Source organism: Gopherus evgoodei, chromosome 10 (genome assembly GCF_007399415.2).
Source record: "Gopherus evgoodei ecotype Sinaloan lineage chromosome 10, rGopEvg1_v1.p, whole genome shotgun sequence".
Classification (NCBI taxonomy): Eukaryota; Metazoa; Chordata; order Testudines; family Testudinidae; genus Gopherus; species Gopherus evgoodei.
In genome coordinates this window covers 74,877,388-74,899,494 of record NC_044331.1, presented here as the reverse complement: position 1 = coordinate 74,899,494, position 22,107 = coordinate 74,877,388, and the positions used below count along the sequence as shown (strand labels likewise).

Genomic DNA, 22,107 nt, shown 5'->3' with positions numbered 1-22,107 from the left:
ATGTAAAAGGCAGCCTGGATGTTTCACAGCAGCTCCTAGTTCCCACATAACACAGCCCTAAGGTCTACTCAGCTGGAATACTGTGTGCAGTACGGTACTGGTCACCTCATCTCAGTGAGGCTATTGCAGAATTAGAGGGAGTTCGGAGAAAGCTGATGAAACTGATTAGAGACCTGGAGAAAATGTCATACGAAGAGAGATTGAAAAGAATGGGATTGTTTGCCTTAGAAAGGTGATGATGAATAAGAGGACATGATGAAAGTCTGTATAATAATGAATAATCTAGAGAAGGTAGATGGGGAGCTTCTGTTCTCCCTTCTCATAACACATGAACCTACCTTCCTCTTGGCTCCCAGCCCTGGGAATCTGGGGACTTCTCAGGATTCTGCAAATTTTGTAGCTGCCCTAACAATCACTGCCCAGGTTTGCAGAACTTTTAACACCTCATAACCCTTTCCATGTTCAAGTGAGTCACTGTGTTTGTTCTCCATCATCACAGAGGCACCAGCACTTTAGCCCGTGGGTTCTCCTTCCAAGAAACCATCAGCTACCAGCTCAGCTGTAAACTCACCCATGCTGCTCTGCTCGAACCTCACCTGGTCACCCACTCTGTGGGCTATGATAGCAGCAGTTTCCTCCAGCTCAGCTTCATTGATTGGACGTATCCGAAGAGCCACCTGCACACATACACAGGAATTGCGCTGGTTATAAATACTCCCTCAGCCAGCTCAGACTGATCCATCACTGAGTCATTCTCTCTGTTCAAGTGACATGATTACCTACGTAGAATAACTTTATATTGATTTTTTTATTCTCCAGGATTTTTTAACCCACCAGAGAAGCTTAAAATATTTAATTCCCCAATAATTTTCATTCTTTTTTGACGAGTGATAATTCCCTACTCCCTCTCTGTTTCTAAAGTAACAGAACCCAAGACTATTCCGTTTTGCTTCCTTCTCTGCCCACCAGCTCCATTCCCATTCACAGATGTGGGAGTGTTTCTGGGGGCTCCAGAGCTATTAGACACATTCTGTTTCTATTGTGTCCCCAAAACACTGATTACAATTATGTTATTTACTTCTTGGTTTCAGAGTAGTGGAACTGAAGTTGAGTGAGCACCCAGATTTGAAGATTTTGACCTTAGAATTTGATCATAAGAAAATTCTCATCACTTAATATGTTAAAAGGACTAAAACCTAAAACCAACATTAGATTTTGTAGGTCTAATAAATTTGTTGTTGTGGCCTGCAAATGGCTTCCTATGTGCAGCTTTTTACATCAGCTCTTAAACTATACTACACAAAATACGTTTATTGTACCAAATTTACTGCCAGAAGAACACAATACCCAGTTGCTTATCCCTGTGTAACAATCACTAGGATGAGTTCTCAGTGGTTCTCAAATTTTGTACTGGGACCCCTTTCACATAGAAAGACTCTTGAGTGTGCCCTCACCTTATAAATTAAAAACACTTTTTTATATATTTAACAGCATTATAAATGCTGGAGGCTAAGCAGGGTTTAGGGTGGAGGCTGATGGCTCATGACCCCCCATGTAAGAATTTTGTGACCCCCTGAGGGGTCCTGACCCACAGTTTGAGAAACCTTGGTATAGATTGACCCCTAATCTGTGCAGAACCCCACTGAAGTCAATGGAATTCCACCAGATTTGGAGTTCATTTAAAACAGTCTTGCTATAAGGGCCCAATAGTCACATACAAAGAGTTTCTATAGAAACCAAATCCATTTCCACAATAACAAGTCTAGTCAAGTGCTGATTTAATGAGTTTCCAGAGGCAGCTTTAGGTACCATCCAGAATCACCCATACACACCACTTTAAACTCTAGCAATAAGAAAGTGAGGCTGACTTTTGGATGAGTATTAACAGGATAGAAGGAGTCACTCCCTAAGTCTGTGGGATCTTTAATATTCATAGAGCCCCTGGAATAGATTGTTCCCTTATCATCAAGTCTAAAAGACTTTGGGTAAAATTTTAGAAGCTCCTATGTGACTTTGTAGATTAAGTCTTGTGAGACCGAGCAGGGAGGGCTGTCCCTATGGGGGTGTGGGGCCCAGGACAAATCAGCCTCCCTGCTAGTCTCCTCGCCGGCCACCCAGCCGCCACTCGCCATGTGACCCCACCCCACCGGCTAGCCAGTGCACCCCCCATCCGCTCGACAGCTGTTCTCACCATGTGCCCACCCACCTGCCTCCTCACCCCCCCTCCCACCTGCTGCTTGGCTCCTTACCCGTCTTCCCGCTAGTCTCCTCACTGTCTGTCCTGTGTGCCCCCCCAACCGCCCACCCACTGCTCTCCTCCTCACCATCCGCCCGCTTGCCTCCTCACCCCTCTCCCGCCTGCCGCTCACCTCCCCATTCGCCTCCTCACCCTGCCCACCTGCCGGCCTCACTGTCCCTGAATATCGGGACAAATAGTGTCCTGATGGTCGGGATGCGGGACAAAGGGCTAAATATCAGGACAGTCCCAATTTTATCGAAGCACGGGGTCCAGGCTGGTCTCCCCGATTCACCCTACGCAAGGGTGGCTCTGGGACTGAGGCACTTTTGAAAATATTACCCTCTCTATAGCAGTTCCTCCTCATGCAGAGCGTGCAATGGTGTTAAGACTGACAAGCCTCTCTTGCATGTCTGTAACTGCTCACATCCCAAAGCAAGTAAATACAAATAATTATTTATAGCCACCAAGGGAAGACAAGAAAGCATGTGGCAAAGGATCAGACTCAGTATTAAGGACTTACTGGCAGTAAAGGGAACTCAAAATATTTTACATGCTATTAGACATTATTACAGAAGCGATTCCTGTGACGTGCGATAGTTACTATATGGTTTAGAGCTCAAAGCAAAGATTTCTGCAGATGGAAGGTCATGGCAAAAATAAGTGAATGAGAGATTTTTGTAAATTATATATATAACACACACACACTTGGGAGCAGGATTAATTAAAGAACTGTCTCTGTGCACAATCCTTACGGAAGAAACAGCAAATGATCCACACAGAGAAATGTCAAAATCTTGGAACTCTGCTGAGTGCAACCTACCTCCTTTCTGCAACAGACAATTTCAATTCAGATGGAAAAGCTCAGACGCTCAGTTGCCTTGGAAAAGTCTTATCCCAGGACTTCCAGAAGGAAACACAGGGCAAACCTGCTAGCGAATCCTACCCATCCTCTACCGCTACAGGTCTGTCCCCTGCAGGGTGCTTTCAGCCCTCCGAGGCACCAGGGCTGGAGCGGAGCTGCACGGGGCTCGCGGAAGGGGTCTGCGGGTGCAGCCGGGGATTGCATAGTAGACGGGAAGGCGGGTGCCTGGCTGCGCCCAAAGCAACCTGAATGCCCGGGGGCAGCCGGACTCACCGTGAGCTGCTGCTCCACGCTCGGATCCTTCCTGGCCGAGCTGGGGCTCGGAGCCAGGCCTCCTGCTCCTGTCCGCCTCTGCCCCGCGCTGAGAGGGCTGCCCAGGGGGGAAGCCATTGGGCTGGGCCCCGCCAGCGGGCTGCAGGAGACAGGGAGAGCCGTTCGCAGCCGCAGCCCCAGCCCCAGCCCCGGGGAGGAGACCTGCGATCCCCGGGCGGCAGGTGACATCAGCGCGCGGCTATAGCAGCACGAGGCGGCGGCGAGCAGTTTCGAGCTGCACCAGCCCCAGGGAGCCACCGGGCGGTGGAGGATGCAGGGTTTCGGCCCGACTCCCGCACGCCCCATCAGTGCCACCCCCTGCTGAGGCCGGGTACGGGACCGGCCCAGAGATGCTCAGCACGTGGGTGCGGCCCACAGCGCCACTGGGCTGTAGGGGGGGCCGTGCCTGGTCAGCGCCTGCAGCTCCAGCGCTGCCTGCTTTTACCGCAGTGAAACCCGGACTCGGCCTGGAGCTGGCGCCCTAGCAGCACAGAGCTACTCGCCTCTGCCTCACCGTGAAGACAGGGCAACTCCTCTGCCTCCAGCCCATCAGCGCCTGGGGCATGGCAGGCTCCGCTTCTGCCCCAGCTCCTCCTAGCACTGCAGCTGGGGAAGAACAACGTTCAGGGGGCCGGAACACCAGGAGCCCTGCTGGTCCCTGGGAATTATTTGAGATGCAGGGAAAATGAACCCAATCGCTAGCTGCATGGGGCTCCTTCAGCAAGTCAGGGACAGCATGGTTGAAGATGCCTGTTTTCCCAGGCATGTTCCCTACCCGCTCCCCCCGCCCCCGCATACTTAAGCACTAACCCCGCAGTTGTAGCAGTTATTGATGGTTGAGGTACAACCCCTTAGTGAACTAGCTAAGTTCAAGAGGCTATTGTCCTTGTTCCTAGTCCAAGATAGAGTGCTTAACACTGGCAGCTGAGAGGGGTAGACTTCGCGGCTCTTGGATTTCCTGCTACAGCTTGCTACACAGTGAAAAACAAGGAATGTGTGTTCTATTTTAATTACTTGGGTTTATTAGCATAGCGAATTATACCAAGCAAGCCTGAACTGGATGAAACACTAGAGCTTTAAGTTAGAGGGCTCAAGCCTAGGCCTAGCCGTAAGAGACAACCTCTAAGGTTACTTAAGAAGAAAACAAAACTTGGAATCAACTACTTCCATTTACAGCAGGGAGAAGGAAGATGGATTATTTAAAGAAAGAAAAACATTTCAGGAGAAAGTCATTTCATTTTTTATCTAAACAAAGAACTTGACTAATTTTTAATATAATAGGCCCTGAGCTGTTTGTCTTATTTTAACAGTGGTGGGACTAAAAGTATTTCAGAAGTCAGAAAAAACAACATTAACTGACTGAGGCATACACACTTTAAAACACAAAACAGGATAGAGCAATTACTAGATAAGGGGAGTCTTCATCCCAGTACAACTCTTTTAGTTGTCTAGTGCTCTGTCAGATGGAAAATATTGGGGACTGATCACACACTAAGCACACTGGACCAGGACACTCTTGAAGGAGAGGCAGGAACTACAGGAATGTAGCTGTTTCCCCTCTAGATAGAAACATTGCAAATGGTCATAGCCTCTCTCTTTAATTAAAGATTCAATGACATTTCTCAAACAAAAAAGTGTTAGCAGCACTGTTCCAGGTAAAATGACTATAGGAAAATTCAAAGCACGTGTCCAGTAATGTTGCTCTACCACATTACTGAACAGCTGCATTTCAGTGGCAGGCAGAGAGATTGCAAACTGTGTAGTGTAGTAAAAACACTTAAGGTAAGTGCTACAAAAAAGAAACCCCTCTAGAGCAGCAGCATGAATCACTAGTGACATCAGTCAATACTGAAGTTAAAAAACCCAACTAATGATTTGTTGAAGGAGTACTGACTGGACTTCCAATAAATCATACACCATGAGCATAAGTGGCAGACTTTACTACATCATAAATATTTAAAAAATACACTCCTTGTTCACTAGTGACCTGGAGAAATAAGTAGTTAATATTTTTCATCCTGAAGGAGCCCAAGGTTCTTTACAACTTATATAAAAAACTGTAGTATATAAAGGTCTCACTTCATGCATCAGATGTGTGCTCTGAGAGGGATAAGGACTAAAGAATAATAAATCCACTTAAAACCAGAAAGGAAATACAGTAGACAGGATTTTTTGGCTTGTGATTGTATAAAACAGACACTTGATATTATTTGCATTAGTCTAGTGCAGTGGTTCTCAATCCTTGGCCTGCAGTCTGCTTGCTGCCTAATCAGCACACAGTTGCAGCCCATGTGACATCCTCTGGGTGTGTGTCTCCCCTCCCCCCCAGCAGGATCATGATGCTTTAGGTTACTATATCCAAACACGTGTCCAGCAGATCTGTCTCTAGTAGTTTCACTGCTCATTATTGCCAAGTAGTATAGAATATCCTGTACCAAAAGGTATATGCATCACTGAAAAACTAGAAGGCATATTGGACAAGACTAAACTTATTCTCCAAACCCCAACAATTAAACAGAAATTCAGATCACAACAATGTGTTATGGGAGAATATTTCCCTCTTCAGAAATACTCAGAACACTTACCTAACTGTCAAAATGGCAGACAGTTTGACATTTTGCAGTAATGCGCTTCACAAGCTGAGTTCTAGGACTGTTGATGGGTAGAGGACAAAATCACCCCCACTACAGGAATTACTTCAGTCCCATAATAAATCCTGTATGCCAACCATGAACAAAATATCTTATTGGCAACCGATCTCTGTTTTCCACAAGACAGTTTCTCACTACTGAAGTGATATTAAAATGACTTCTTTTATTTAAAAAGTTAAAGTATTCCTTCAACATGCTATAACCTTGCAGAATCACTTCTGAAAGATTTAAAAAAAAATAAGATTAAGGGATAAACTTCATTATGGATTATCTAAAAAAAGTGATTATCTACATTCAGTGTGGGTATCTGGAATTCTGTTTACATCGCCCATGATAAATATTAATTGCTTATTTTTCTGAAGGATGAAAGTTGGTGGTACAAGACAGACAGTATTGATTTGTATTTTCGCCATAAAACATGCTCATTTAAGAGCTCTTATCTGCTAAGAACTAGATTCTTAAGGTTTATTTGGTTTTGCTGCTGCTGCATGGAAGTCTGCTCAAGAGGAGTTGATCCAGAAGTTAAGTACTCTGTACTTTCTTCACCACAAGGCATAGGGCTCCAGACATCAGAATATAGGCTTCCTTGTATATCCAAAGGCACACATGGAGTGTGCTCCTCTGAACAGATTTTCAACCAAAGCTTGCAAATAAAACCCAGGAAATCTCCCATAATCCTGCTGTTGCCAATAGCTGCATCTTGTAAGTGGGTCTCAGAAATTCACACACTGATCTTCAAATCATTGCACTATAGTTATTAAAAACATGTAAGCCAGTCTGCCACCTAATACACCATGGACTAAATAAAGATCAGTGCAGCCATGAAGGAACTGGGATACAAAAAACCAAATGCAGTTGCAAATTCTGAACCCTGACAGATTGATATTCAGATAACGATCAACTCTGGTCATTCAGGGGAAGATTTCTACAGAACACACGGACGGCCTGTTTTAGGTATAGGTCTGCTTTTATTTCCATGTTCAACCTGTTGAATCCTGTCACAATCTGAATGGAGGAGGGTACAGCCCACTGTAGTGCTGCTTCAGCACACTAACATACATCATAGGAAAAATGGTTCTCCTGCTGATCTTTCCCCATACAAAACAAACACCTGTCCATGCACCTGGGACATAAAAAGAGTCCTCTGCAAACAGAAGCATTGTGAGCGTGCAAGACACTGGAAGGTGCATGGATAATGCTCACCTACTGGCAACAGTTCAAAATTGCCACCTGGTAAGCAATGTACAGGAGTCAAGACAGCAAATACTGGTGGTGGATTTTAAAAAAAAAAATAAGACAACCCCCTCCCAAATGAATAAAAATTTAAAAGCAGTGCCTTTCAAATATCCCCACTGCTGACAGTGAGGTTTAAAGGCACTACAATATGTCAAAATGGAGAGAACCTGGTGCATTCACCATCCAGAGAGAGAATATGGATTAAAAATTCCGAAGATGGTGTAGACTTTCTGAAAATAAATGAACCTCTTTTCAATACAAGATATGGCGGTGCTGCAGAGAAGGGGAAAAAAAGGAAAAAGTCAAAGTCACACAAAAAAATTAGAACTCTCACAGCTGCTAACAAGGGAAAGGTAGTTCTCTAACTGCACTCCACTTACCCTTTGCTGTTGTGCTGTCCCAGTAACTCATTAGCTGAAGCCTATTTAATCCAGAAGACTGCTTCTCCCCCTTTCTTACCTCCACTCTTCCACATCCCCCAAATACTGGCAAGAGGACATACCTGGCCACTGGAACTAAAAACATATTTAGAGGGTTTAAGCGACATCTGTGCATTTTTGGATGGGTGAGGGAGTTTTAGTATTCATCCCTTACACTGTTGGGGCCGCTGCCTTAATTCCAGTCACTATGTGGTTAAGTGACTTGCCCATGGTCAGACAGAAGTCTGAGAAGGTACAGGGAACTAAACCCAGATACCTTGAGTCCTGGGCTAGTGCCATAACCACCGAACAATATTTCCCCTCTAACACAAAAGCGATTTAAGCCTTCTAAGTACACGTTTCTCAGATCTAACAACTAGGGCTATCCTCTTGTGACGATCTGGGGAATCTCTCTGTATGATTTAGGAACTCAGATTATGAATTCTATGCAACTTTATCGAGCTGTAAACTCTATTCTGAATGGTTTGCCCTTTCATTTCTCTGCCATTTTATTACCTCCATGTTGGACTGAAATTCCAAGATGTGGTGGCACAGGGCTAACAGTCTTGATAGTTCTCTATTGAAAAAACAGCATCCTGAGACAAAAGTCTGGCTCTTACCCAGGAAAAATGTCAGGGGAGATGTCGCCTCGCAACAAAGTTACCTGGAGGGGTCTGTAATCACCTGAGGAAGCTGATCAGAGGTAACTTCACAGAGGAGACTAGAAAGTTAGAGGGCAGGAGCTGCTATACGTGGGGTCTTTCTTCAGCCATTTCCCCCTCAGTTTGAGCTGGTGAAGCTGCTGAAGAAGCCAGATGAGGCAGGAGGGAATTCTACCTATCTGAACAGAGATTGTCCCTCAAAGTAAAGATGTGCTAGAGCAAAGGGTAATGCATTCAGGGTGATATCTTCTAAGTGATCAGTGCTTTCTTGCTGAAGTAAAAAGCCATGGTGTCTTCAGAATCGCACGCAAAGTCTGTGTGTTTTGTGCTACACCTCATGTTCCCCTGAAGAGTTAACTTGAAACTAGAGCACCCACTATGGCTGGAATTCTGGGAGAGGTGTGTTTAAGCTACAAGGGACCCTGAGCAGTCATCACTGGTCCCACTTGGCTCTCAGGAGGGGGTGCTAGAAAGAGGAACTGCATCCTAACAGTGTGCCTAGACACACCAAGCCAGACAAGTGCTCTGTTCAGATTCCAGAGGCCTACAGTGGGATTCAGGGTTTGGATCTCCTTCACAACAGTCTGGAAAGTATCCAAGAAGGAAAGTTCCACTAGATCTGGAACACCTATTGCCAATATTTGGGGGATATATTGGAGTATGCAGCAAAGTAAGCAGCCTTCTGGATTAAAACAGGCTTCAAATAAATGCTTATAATGAATAAGCACTTTCAGTAACACGTAATAAACACTTGTATTTAATGTTGAAATCTCAGTGGCATTTTTAGGACGAGGTAGCAGAATGCATGAGGACTTTTGTCAATTCAAGAGCAATACCTGACTTAAGAGTATGCAAATTTGTTCAGTAATTAAAACCTTCTTAGACAGTGCATGAGAACATTGTTTACACCAATTCAAGGTTATATGGTTCCAACAACCAGAACACAAAGTTTACCTCTCCTCTAGCATAATTATAAACATTTCTCATAATGCATAGGCGCTTTCATCAAGTGCCTGCAATGCATTATGTTTAAGAATTGGCTCAGATTCTCAATCTTTGAAAGGATCAAGAAGAGAAGGATGGACTCTGCAAAGTGACAGTAGATTTACAAGCGGACCTAACCATTCACTTCGAAGAAAGAAAGCCTTTATCATTTCTGGCCACTAGCACAACAACTACCAAGTACGAAAGCCAAGTCAAAGGTATAGTAACATTCATTTTTGCACTCTATAAGCCTTAAGCTTTCCTATAAAAAGTGCTTTTATGCAGGTTGGAGGTATGCTGCAACAGCTGATAGGAAAGATATTTCTCAACTGAAAGGCAATCTGTCTTACCACAGTTTTATTGGACTACTCTGGTTCTGCAATGGTAATAATTTCTTCATTGATAAAAAATTCAACAGTCTCCTCTTCCCAGTCATCTACATTGCTGTCCAGTTCATCTGTGTCCACCCCTGGAGGAAAAGAAGAGGCATTAGTCCTGAATACCTCCACCAAGGCGGCAAAAATGCCTAATGTATTTCCACAAAAGGAAAATACACATCACTGGCCTCCAGCACGTTATGTGTAAAACCATCAGTACTGACCACACTGGGCAGCAACAGTAGCCTTCTCCCTACTCACCACCTCAAGATAGATGGAAAAAAACAAAAGGATGGGAAAGAGAATAGCCGAGGAGTGAGCAAACCTGCTAGGGCATGGGTCAAGGAATTATTTTTGGCAGGAGGGGGAATGTTAAAAAGGGACCCCAACCCACCACAAAGAGCAGGTTTTTGACTCCCAAACATTGATCCACTACCAAAGACTGCTTCTATAGCCTGAGTGATGTTTGTTTGGTGTGTAAAAAAATAAACTGATAAAGTCACATCTTTACAATGCTGCCAGTGACTGGTTTACCTCCTCGCAGCTCTAAACGCTCATTCTTCTGTTCCAAATACAATTCTTGTGCCATCTTGCGGTATTTCCTGAACTCCTCCATCATTGTACGTCTTCTTTCTACGAGCTCCTACAGAAGCAAAACAAGAGGTTAATAAGCCCATCAGTAAATAAGCCCATCCTCGTGGGATGCATTTGGAAGTGATCTAGGGGTTTTTTGCTTATGAATGCAGCTACTGACAGATAATCATCAGCGTTTAAGACACCTTTTTCCAGCATGGCAAGATGGGTTTATGGTTTTTGTGTAATTTTTATGCTAAAACTGGCTAACAGGCAGCCACCAGGAACCCACAAGTCCCAGCCAAGATTACTCAAGTATCTTTACTTAACAGAAATTCTTCCCGATTCCTCCTCCAACATATATCAGTAACACCATGCCTCAGTTTCTTCAAGTGAAGAACCAGCAAATTCTGCCTTACTGCCTTCCCTACACATATGCTTGTGTTCATAATATTCCTGGCTGGGTCATGTGGGGACTGAATCTGAGAAACCTGGACCTAAAATACAATGGCCTCTCCTACTTGACAAAACGGACAATGTCTATTAAAATGGAGGCGGCAGCAGACTCAAAACTATATGGCTCAGTCAGTGAAATGAGACAAAGACACACTAGATTAGTATGGATTACAAGTGCATCAGCTGCCTTTCATCGATTGTGTCCCAGAAGCTTCTTACTTTTGAGGCTTTGGTTTGGCTTAGACGATCCTTCTGTTCAAAAATCTTGGAGTACCTCTTCAGGTCCTTCTTAATTTGCTGCAACAGAGAATTTATGTCAACCAGTACTAGAGACCACCATAATGTATAAGAGAGTGCCACTTCAGGCATGCTTTGGCATACCCAGCATTTTTGCAAGTTTCCTTATGTCTATTAAAAAAACCTCTCCTCTATCATTTATAGTTTCTCTTCCTGCTTAGGCCTATAGATACTTCCAGTATTTCTGTACATGCGCAACCACTGGAGTTTGGATAGCCAAAGTCTGCTCCTTATCCAAGTTTTCAACAGCCCTCTCTGCTCCTATTACCTTTCCTTCTAGTTTCCTCAGAACGTTCTCCTCCCCACCCCCCACACAAAAACAAGTTTGTAATAGGAAAAGAGACAACTCAAACTGAGTACTGTTACATACACAGAACCGTTTCGACATACAGATTCCCCCAATGAATTTGTGAAGAGCTCTCACATTGCCTTACCACTAAGCACAGAGAGAAAACTCTACAGCAGGTTTTCCATTCCCCAGTTTAAACCACATCCTTGTGACTCGACCACTCCTGAATTCTCTACACCAATGCCCACACCAGAAGAGTTAAACCGAGATACAACACCTTTATCTGATCCTGGCTGAGCAAGGTTGGAGGTCGGGGTCTCCACAGTAGCTGGCAGAACCGGTCTTTATTGTTTTTCTGAAGGAGACGACCCTGGAAGGTCCACAGCCAGTAGGCATTGTCCACCTGGAAAACAGTAAGTGAGAAATCTCACTCATGTCTAAGGGTTTTATACTGTGCTACCCCATTGCCATATATTTGAATGCATTCCATGGAAAAAATCAACAGGAAAGTCCCTAGTGGGACTCGAGTCTCTGGAACTTCTACCTTTTCAGAGTGAACACACTGCTTGGGGTAAGTTTGGTGTTTTGGTCCCCCCCCACCTTTCTTATTTTAAATTTTAAGTTGAAGTAATGTTCCTCCAACAAACAAACAAAAAGTTATGCTGCTTCAAAAACGAAGCACCTATGAAGTATCCAAAGCAGAGGTATCCACCAGCACTTCCAAGATATCTGAACTGCAGCAAGAAAGCTCCTGAACTAATCCCAAAGACTAAAAACCTTGTACTTGCATATAGAAAAGATACAGTACACTGACTGGAACAACAAAGAAGTAGTTCATTGACACAGGAAAGCAATGAGTTGGTATGTGGAATAGGCATGCAAGAGATTACACCAGGAGCTACTACCCACGGACAGAAATAAGCAATGCCACACACACACACACAAAAAGCCAGATTGACCCCCTTAAATACCCAGGGAGACATCACAGCAGAAACTTTAGTACCTTGTGGCTCCACCAGGACACAGATGTCACAACGTATCGGCCTGTAGGATCCCACTCTACATCCGAGGCTGTATAGTGTTCAGCAATATTCATCACGGTGCAGTCTGATGTATCAACAAATGTTAAGGCACCATTCATGCTGCAAAGGCAAACAATGAGGAACAAGATGGAAAAGTGATCCATGCCTGCTGACACTTTCCTCCGCCCCCCCCCCCCAAATAGAGGGATCTATACTAGGAGGTGACAGTCCTTATGAACACACCCACAAAATCCCATCAATATTAACAAGATTACCATTTTTTCATTGCTGGTGTTTAAATGGGTTCTCTCAAGGTTTTTAAAAATCACAGCTATTTCTTCATATTTTTGTGAACAAACAATGGGCAATAGTTTTAAACCCTTGTATCTTTCTAGGCTTAAAGTTCCTTAAAATGTTTTTTCCTCCCTCCAAAGTCATAACATTATGAATGCACTTGGGGTACAGCCAAAATTTCACAACCATGGTGTAAATATGGCTATTTCTGTAGCAAAGACAAAGTCAAAAATAAAACACATTTCCAAAGGAGAAGCAGGGCTTTTCCATTAACATGTGTAAAACGCAGTAGTACACAGAATAACCACATGGGTTTTCATAGATTCCAAGGCCAGAAGGCCATTATGGGTCATCTAGTCTGATCTCCTCTATACAGGCCATAGAACTTCCCCAAAATAATTCCTAGAGCATGTATTTTAGAAAAAAATCTTAAATCTTGACTTAAAAATAGTCAGAGATGGAGAATCCACCACAAACTGTTCCAATGGTTAATTACTTTCACTGTTAATTTTTTTTTTTTACATTGAATTGTGTTAAACCTGTTAAGACTGAAGAACCCATTGTTAAATATTTGTTCCCCATGTAGGTCCTTATAGACTGTAATCAAGTCACTCCATAACTTTTTATTTGTTAAGCTAAATAGACTACACTCCCTAAGTCTATCACTATCATAGCCGAGTGGCAGACCCACCACCGATATGGTCGATTTAGTGTACCCTCTCTACACACATGCACATCATTTGAAAGCTTATGATGTCTACATTATCTTAAAGTATGATAGAACTCTCATGTGGTGCTATTACCACAGAAACAAAGAAACAATGACACCATCAACAGGTTGAAACGACCACTTTGAAAAACGTGTGTGTTATGATCCTATGTATTATTTCAAGGCATAAAATTGAATTTCTTTGAGATTTCACAGCATCACAACAATCTAAAAGGATAAAACAAAATAATCAATTTGTACAGGTGTCACTAAAATGTAACACTGTTGGTCACATTTCTAGTCAACATTATCATCTTGTCCAGAACAAAGTGTTGAGAGCACATGGATTACCAATCTTCACTGCCTGCACAGTTCTGTGCAGGGAAGATTGTTCTGACTAAAGACAGCTGATTTTGCAGTGACCCTTTACTAGTAATGGCACAAATAAGGTTTTGTAGAAGCTTAGATGCCACTGAGCCCTTGAACAAAATGGAAGTAGTTCATCCACATTTTTCCATCCATGTTGCAATGGTGATCCAATATTTGGTTTACCTATGCACAAAGACATCCAAATCTTTGTTTGCCAAGATGCTCTGCTGACATACTCTTCAAAACCATCCTCACACAGTGGGAGTTTGGCCAGTGACTTGCCCTTTTTGATGGCTAAGCTGAAATACAAGCAATTCAGGTCTCTGTGAGTCTCCTTTTCTCTGTCTTGTAATGCAGCACTGCTACCAGATTCCTTGCTGCAGAAACTGTCACTGGTCAGTCACCGCTTCAGAGATCTCGCCAAATGGAGAGTAAGTTCCCTATGTTTCTACAACATTAAATTCAGATTCTTTCCGCAATATCAGCTAGAGAGAACAGCCACAGCCTATTAATGCATGGACAGCAGGAAATATGTTGCAGAAGTCAGGAGGGAGTGCATCTAATTGTATGCACAGGTATGAAGTGATGCTTCTCAGTGGTGCTGGTAATAATGCCAGTTTCAATCCATATGTCATCTGCATGTTCCATTTTTGGAAAGTAATGAACAGCAAGGACCAAAACATGTGTATCAATATGGTTCCTTTGACATCCAGAGACCCAAAAGCCGTACCTGGTACATAACAGCATTCAGAAGCATCGTTGTCTCTGCTTCCTCGAGTACTGTGCTAGTCTGAGCTTCTTTCAACACCTCTACTGGTGATGTATTTTACTACTTCCCCAGTGGAAAAGCCTCCAGCAAGAAGATGTGTTTGTACCCTGGTTGCTCCTACACTGGTGCATTTTGAACCATATATCCACAGAGGAATTTTACAAGTGACTGCTTTTTGGACACCAAATTTAGAATCTCTCCATATGGAAGCAGACGGCATCCAATTACTTGGTATTTCTTGCATCCCACTTTGGTACCTGCCCAGCGTGATCTGAATGAGTGAAATTTGTCTCCAGCCATCATTTGTATGACTGTCATTGTACCTCTAACGTACACTGTGAAAAACAATTTTTGGACTAATAGCTGCTCTGATGGTTGCTCCGTTTCCAGGCTTAAATTTGGTGGTCTTGGCCATGTCAGTAAATGTCTTAATGCCAGATTTCTTGACTGGGCTGAAGCTGTTTCTCCGATCACAATAAAATGCACCTCTCACAAGTCTTCCAATTTGTTTAACAACATCTGTTTTAAGTAGAGACTCTTTTATATCTCATGTTACATGCAGTTCAGTAGATATGTTGAAAAGCACCTCCAGATTCAGGGTCAAAAGGGTGTGTCATATTGTTGGTAAGAGCTGTAACCCATCTCCAGTACAGAGGCAATGACTTTGTTTTCACTATTTTTTTTTTGGTTAAATCACTTCTCTCATTGCTTTTGCATATTCATAATCTGAAGCTGTAGGTTGTCCTCTCTGACACTGACATGTGCATTGTCACTGAATTAAAAAGCTAGTTTCTATACTATTTCAAAGGTTAGTACTGCATGGACAGGCAATTTCAAACTAAAACCTTCTACCAGGCAGACTCAGTGCTATACAGTAGACACAAAAGCTTACAAATGGAGAAGCATTACATTAGGAATTCATATGCATTTCTATCTACCCACTATGCAGCACAAACTGTAGGCATGCAATCTACTCCTGCTGGTGCACAATCTTCAGTGAGACTGATCTGGTCAGTAAGTTTCAACTGAAAATACAGAAAACTATGATAATCACTTGAGAGATATTTTGACAATTAAGAACATGTGATGTGAGAACATTTCATGTTAGTATATTGCGAAATACCGATATTCACCATTTTTGCCACATCCTAAAAAGCTTAATTTTTTCTGGAGAAAAAAAAATACTACTCATGCAAATCCAATGACAGTCTTAATACATTTTCATTTGGTAGCTTTGACCAATAGACACTACATTAAGGTGTTGAATTTAACAGACATTAAAAGCTGTAGTCAATCATGTTGCAATGTTTCTGGAACTATGCACAGGATGACGACACTCACTTTGGATTCCATTGTTTCACCTTGCCTAAGGCTTACAGCACCACTTGACACCTCCATTTCATACCTCAGCTAAACGTACATAGCATAAGCTTTGAAATGACATATGATGTGGGTGTATGTAAGATGGGTACATTAAACTCTAAAAATATAGCTTTTTGGAGAATTGCTGCATGCATACAAGGCAAATTTTCTAATCCTTCTCATGGCTCTTCTCTCAACCCTCTCCAGTTTTTCCAACATCCTTCCTGAACTGTGGATATCATAACTGGACACTGTATTCCAGTCACACCAGTGTCAAATACAGACATGATAAAACATCCTTACTCCTACTAGAGATTCCCATTTATACATCCAAGGATTTTAAACAACTGGCTAAAAGAATGGTCTAAGAAAGTTACAACTAACATTAGTATAGTTAATGAAAAGGAAAAATGGTATGTACAGGGCATTTATAAGGACATACAAGAAATCTTTACCTTAAGAAGCCATGACCTGAATGCAATCCCTAACTTTGAGATCTTATATGACAGGAAGACAGACTTAAGGAAAAAGTGATTGCTCCCTTCAGTATCAGTTATACTTAGGCCCCTCACAAATTCACAGCCATGAAAACACACACCTCAGACTGTGAAATTGACTGTTGTAGGAGAGTCATGGTATTGCCATCCTTACTTCTGTGCTGCCTTCAGAGCATGGTGGCCAAAGAGTGGCAGCTGCTGGCCGTGAGCCCAGCTCTGAAGGCAGCGCGGCCGTCAGCAGCAGCACAGAAGTGATAGCGGCATATGGTATTGCCACCCTTACTTCTCCACTGCTGTCTGTGAAGGCAGCAGAGAAGGTGGCAATATTGATCACCCCCTCTCCCCACAGCTTTTCAACCCTATTTTGGGTCAGACCCCCAGTTTGAGAAATGCTGACATAAGGGCATTACATGTTTTAAATACATATTCATGATTTATGACAAAGACATTTAATATTTAAATAATATTTGTAACCATGAAATTCAAGATTTTAAAATGCTATGACTGATTTACCAAAATTGACAGGGCCTCCTAGTTATATTTAAGCCACAAAAAGTCCTGTTATTTTACCTGAGATTTTGAAAATGCTTATAAAATAAGTATTTGTATTGCTGCCGGGGGGGGGGGGGGGGGGCGGGGGGAGAGAAATCTGAGGGGCTCCCTGAATAAGTACATCTTTATATTTAAGCTAAGGAAGTAAACAGCTGAAGTGAATTCTAAAGTTAGCCAAGAGAACAACACGGTGGGCGAGATTAAAATAACCTCATTCCTCATCTTATATGATGGCAGAAGAGATAGCCAATATAAACACAGGCATCTCATTAGTTGTTTTTATAGACTAAATAAAAATGGATTTTCCGTTAGCCACAGAACAAAAGGCGTTATCTTATCTACTGCACTACCTATCTTTGCTATAAGGAGGCCAGCTACTTCAGGAAATTAAATTTCAGGCAGAAGAGGGCAAGATGCATATGAAAATAGGTAGACGTTACAAACAGGTAAATTTATCTTCAAGAAAAACCTCAATCACTTGCAAAAAAATTGAAATCCATGTAGACCTTGGAAAGGCCAACTGACAGATTACTGTATGTCAAAATTAGATTGTTCCAAACAAAGATAATCCTCTTAATACAAGCAGGTTTTTACCATAGAACTGACAGATGGTTAAGATTTTGGTTATTTGTCTTACAGATGTCTTTACATTGTAGTGTGAAGACAACCTTTTTTTTTTTTTTCCTTTTTTTTTTTTTTTAAAAGATCTTTGAGACATTACACGGACTTAAAATGAGCTCACTCAGAATGTCAAGTAGTGATACCCACCTTCTCAGGCCAGCCAATACTAAAAACTGCCCTTGCGGACTCCAGAATATCGTATTTGCTTGCTGCTTGTCAAACATTTCTGAAAGGAAACAGAATTTGTATTTATGCCAACATAAAAAGAATGGAAGTCTCCACCCAATGGTATCAAGAAGCTTACTAGCAACTACACTGACAGGCATTCCAGAGAGTCCACAAAAAAGCACCTCTGAGCTCTGCAATTAACAAGCAACATATCTACTATAGTAGTATTTTAACTGGAAGGATGAAATCCAACATGGATCTGCTCTCACTGATTAAATTGAAAACAATGGGATGATCAAACATTCAAAAAAGTGCATGTGCAGACAGGGAGAATCAGGAATCCTCAAAGCCTTAGCAGACAAATTGTACCAATTTAACTAAAATTGTTTAGAAATGGATGTAGTTAAATTGGTTCAACCCCTTATGTGGATACCTCTTTTGGCATAAAAGAGTGCTTTTTCACAATTTAGTTTAAGCTGATTCCTTGCAGACTTAAGTTAAATCAATATAAGGCATTCTTAAATGAAAATGGAGGGCAGGGAGAAGGAGAGAAATGTCCAAACTGAGAAAGGGAGGAAATCCTTAAGATACTGGGAAGGAAGTATAGAGGTAGTGAATTAATGGAGAGAGGAAAGGAAGTTTCAAAAATGCATTTTTTGCCTTGTCACAGAAAGGTGGTATTTAACTTTGCCAGCAAAAGGGGAACATTCTGCAGTCAGGCAAGGCTGTAAGATTAATATTTTACCAGTGAACTTTTCAATCCCAACCCCCAGACTCTGAATAAAATGGTAATTTGGCCCTCACTACAGAATAAATTGACACCCCTGCCCTCAGGGCTGTTCTCCCAGCCCAAGACAGGTGGAGTGCAGCATGCTCAAGACATGTTCCCTCCCATGCCCTCTGCCAGGGCCCAGAAGTATCATAATCTGTCTATGAAAAAGCAACTGTAAGAAGTCTACAGGGTAAACAGGTTGATACTATCATGTAAAGTGCTTAATGCCTAGATTCTTCCACCTGTACTTCTGCTGTCAACTCTACTTACTGATAAGCTCTATTTTCCCATTGTTTTTGACATGATAAAAGGAGATAGAAATTCTGGGAGGTTCTCCATGCAATACAGCAAACTTGCTTCCATTTGGTTCCCAGGCAAAGGCTATAATACTTTCTGTAACAGATGTAAAGAAGTGTCAAAACCCAACACTGTACAAAGAGAAAATTCTTGAGTTAAGTCAGTCATGCTCTACACAACTTCACTTCCAAGCAGTTACTGTATACAGGACTGAAGAAATCCTGGATGCAAAAAAGAGAACATCCACTATGATGAGCAATTTGGTATTAAGATTTCTACTGTTTTGCTTCTAGTGAGCCAACCAGACAAATGCTTATGGGGTGTTCAAAATCACATACCCCAGCTTTTCTCCAGCCTGGTACAGAATATCCTTAGACAGAAAGGTAAATATCAAACTTAGTCACCAGTCTTCCACTAGGGAAGCTTCTCTTTTGTTGTTAAAGTACAGCAACTGAAGCAGAAAGACAGTCTGCCGGGCAATCTTTTTAGATTAAGAAATAGCTGGGCAAAGAAAGAGAATTTTGCCACCCAGTTGTCCTTCATCTATTAAGAGCCATTAGTTGTAGCACTTTACACAATATTGTGTCAGTTTATTCATTGATGAAAACTGTACGTATAAATACACAACATCAGCAAAATAGCTAGCACATGTATCTCTAGGTCCATGATTTACCTTTCATTTCTACCACATCCACAGGGACCTGCTTCTCTCTCATTCGGAAGATCTCAAAGTTGGTCACCACACCCTGTGAAAGTCAAAGGTCAAGTATCTAGTATAATAATTGTACAGAAAGTCTTTTAAATACAGGACTAAGAGGAAGACTACGCAACTAGTCTAGTTTAGTACTTCAAGATAATAAATCTAGACTCTTTGGTGCTCATTTCCTTAGAGGGTGGAAGATAACACGGAAAGATCACTTATTTCTAAACAGCACCTTTATTAAAATAGGATTTTCTTCAGCAAGTTGTGTGTTAACAAAAAAGGCTCTCTCTGGTACAGAAGTTGAGACTATTTCAAGAGGACTGAAACGTATGGTAGCTCATGCAGCGTCACCTGTGGGACCAAAACCAGCTGAAACAAATACAACAAATGCTGAAAGAAGGGGGTCCGAAATAAGACAGGCATACTTTAATTGATCTTGCAGAACCTTGATGGATAGTGATGTCAAGTCCAATGCTCATTAAGTGCCCATGGCACCTCACACATAGCCCTTAAAAACCTAACTGAAAAAAATGAAAGGGTTTTGACACCAAGTAATTAATTTACACATTTCTATCAATCCATATTGAAATGCAAAAACCAAAGCAGAGACAGAAGCAGTTTTATGAATACACCTAGGAAGCACATACCTGTGTACCTTTAGGAGTCCTGTCTACTTTCACACACAGATAATCTCCATTCTTTTGCCAATGCAGCTTGCAATCCACCACATTGAACAGATTCCGCACACGGATTTCTTGTCTGGAGGGGAGCTGCATCAGTGTCACCCTTGCTGGGATATCTTTGTCTTCAGGCACCCAAAACGCAATTATGTTACCCCCTGGAGACCACGAGAAATCCCTACAGGATTGAGAAGAAGGAGACAAGATTTCATTAAAAAAAAGTCCAATTTAGTAATCAGTTAAAGATATGTTGCAAACAACATAAGGAACAGCATTCTGCATTGAATTTGATACGTTATGGTGAATCAATCAGTTCCCAGGTAGCTTGATACTAAAGCTAGGCTACAGACAGGAATTCCAGCTCTAAATTCAAGTGCAATGAGAATGATTAAAAATAAATTTACCAGGACCAGTTTGGTGACCCTGCAGAAAACCCAGGTTTGATTTGCCATTCACAGCTGGACAAGGAGTGATGCAGAAGCAATACATTTACAACTAGGAAAGGCAGAAAGAATACCTCATCTCATACTGCAGAATCCCAAGTGATTTGGGAGACAGGTTAATAAAATGAGTTACAAAAAGACAACCCATTAAACTATGTAAGAGAGAAGTGTACTTTTAACAATTTCTAGCTCCCTTGTTCTGGAAGCTACTTCACAGGTCCCCATTCTCTGAGAAGCCTTTTGGAACCCTGGAAAGGTGAAAAAAGGTCAGTCGTTTCTTTAGGAATTATGATGAGAATCATATAGAGAATTATACAATAAGCCTAGCTACCGCAGTGCCAGCAGGTAAAGTATAGTGCACTCTTACTTAAGACTATGGAAGGCCAAATATCAGACAAGATATCCCCTTATTGATGTAATATCCTTAACTTGAGTTAAATGCATTTTGGTTCATCAGGGAGTACCATTTTGCCAACAGTAGCAGGAACATCAAAAGTTAGGTCCTTAGATCATCAAGCAATTAGATATTTCAGGCATCATTGCTAAGTTCACAAACTGTCACCAATGCATGGAAAGAGAGAAGTAGTAACAAACAGATGTCTTTACTTCTTCCCCATAGGTAGTTTCTCCTCAGACGCAGAACACACAACAGGATCATCATCAAGGAAAGTATAAACATTGACAAGAAACATGCTATCCTATTGAAATTCTAAGTATTAGTTCTATTACTGCACCAAATGTGTAAGAGTTGAAGAGTAATATTATTCTAGTTGACTGATAGCCACCACACACTGACATAGGCATCTTCCTAAGCAAAAGACAGATTAACGACTCCTACTGCTGACCACCAATATAGGAAGCAGATGGTTCTGGACTAGATATTAATTCTTCATTGTGTAACCACTACACAAATGCAAAGTTTTCGGTGCAAATAGGTATCAGGCTGAAAGGCTGATCCATGACCTAAGAAGAGGGGATGTTCTGGGAAACAGCATTTAACACTCTCCACCCAGAACATCATCTTATAATGAGAAAAACTGAAATAGCTCAGTCTGCTTTTCTTTGAGAGGCAAATTGATTACACTGTATAAGTATATTCATGGGGAGAAAATACTGGGTACCAATAGGCTCTTCAATCTAGTGGAGAAAGGACCAACAAGAACCAAATGACCAGAAGCTGAAGTAAAAACATTTTAATTAGAAATAAGGCACACAGATATGGTTTATTTTAACAGTGAGGGTGATTACCAGTGGACAAACCATCAAGGGAAGTGGATTATCTTTCTTTTGATGTCTTCAAGTCAAGACTACATGCCTTTCTGGGTGATATGTTTTAGTCAGACCCAAGTTGTTGGCCTCAATAGAGGGATAGCCAGGTGAAATGCAATGGCTTGCAATAGATAGGAAGTCATGATCTAATGGTCTCTTCTGGCCTTGAACTCCATGATACTAGAATCCTAACACAATAATATCTCAAGAATAAAACAAAAGA

The 22,107-nt window shown here is 41.9% G+C and overlaps 2 protein-coding genes across 3 annotated transcripts in view; both read right to left on the bottom strand.

Moving 5' to 3' along the window:
• LOC115658545 (kinesin-like protein KIF19) overlaps nucleotides 1-6,941 on the bottom strand; it is a 32,206-nt gene extending 25,265 nt beyond the window's left edge. Inside the window, exons 1-3 of one of the 2 annotated variants that reach the window (XM_030577650.1) lie at nucleotides 5,999-6,941; nucleotides 3,375-4,384; nucleotides 597-677 (exon numbers count right to left, since the gene is read on the bottom strand). In XM_030577650.1, coding sequence (XP_030433510.1) covers nucleotides 597-677; nucleotides 3,375-3,719 — 426 coding nt within the window. In that variant the 5' untranslated portion in view covers nucleotides 3,720-4,384; nucleotides 5,999-6,941. The remainder of the gene's footprint in view (nucleotides 1-596; nucleotides 678-3,374; nucleotides 4,385-5,998) is intronic. The other variant, XM_030577651.1, reaches the window with a different exon arrangement.
• A 95-nt stretch (nucleotides 6,942-7,036) lies between these two features.
• The window catches only part of EIF3B (eukaryotic translation initiation factor 3 subunit B), a 32,845-nt gene continuing 17,774 nt past the window's right edge, over nucleotides 7,037-22,107 (bottom strand). The window contains exons 10-19 of the mRNA XM_030577652.1: nucleotides 20,140-20,350; nucleotides 19,463-19,535; nucleotides 18,763-18,885; nucleotides 17,700-17,778; nucleotides 12,361-12,499; nucleotides 11,635-11,760; nucleotides 10,991-11,068; nucleotides 10,277-10,385; nucleotides 9,716-9,834; nucleotides 7,037-7,573 (exon numbers count right to left, since the gene is read on the bottom strand). Coding sequence (XP_030433512.1) covers nucleotides 9,731-9,834; nucleotides 10,277-10,385; nucleotides 10,991-11,068; nucleotides 11,635-11,760; nucleotides 12,361-12,499; nucleotides 17,700-17,778; nucleotides 18,763-18,885; nucleotides 19,463-19,535; nucleotides 20,140-20,350 — 1,042 coding nt within the window. The 3' untranslated portion in view covers nucleotides 7,037-7,573; nucleotides 9,716-9,730. The remainder of the gene's footprint in view (nucleotides 7,574-9,715; nucleotides 9,835-10,276; nucleotides 10,386-10,990; nucleotides 11,069-11,634; nucleotides 11,761-12,360; nucleotides 12,500-17,699; nucleotides 17,779-18,762; nucleotides 18,886-19,462; nucleotides 19,536-20,139; nucleotides 20,351-22,107) is intronic.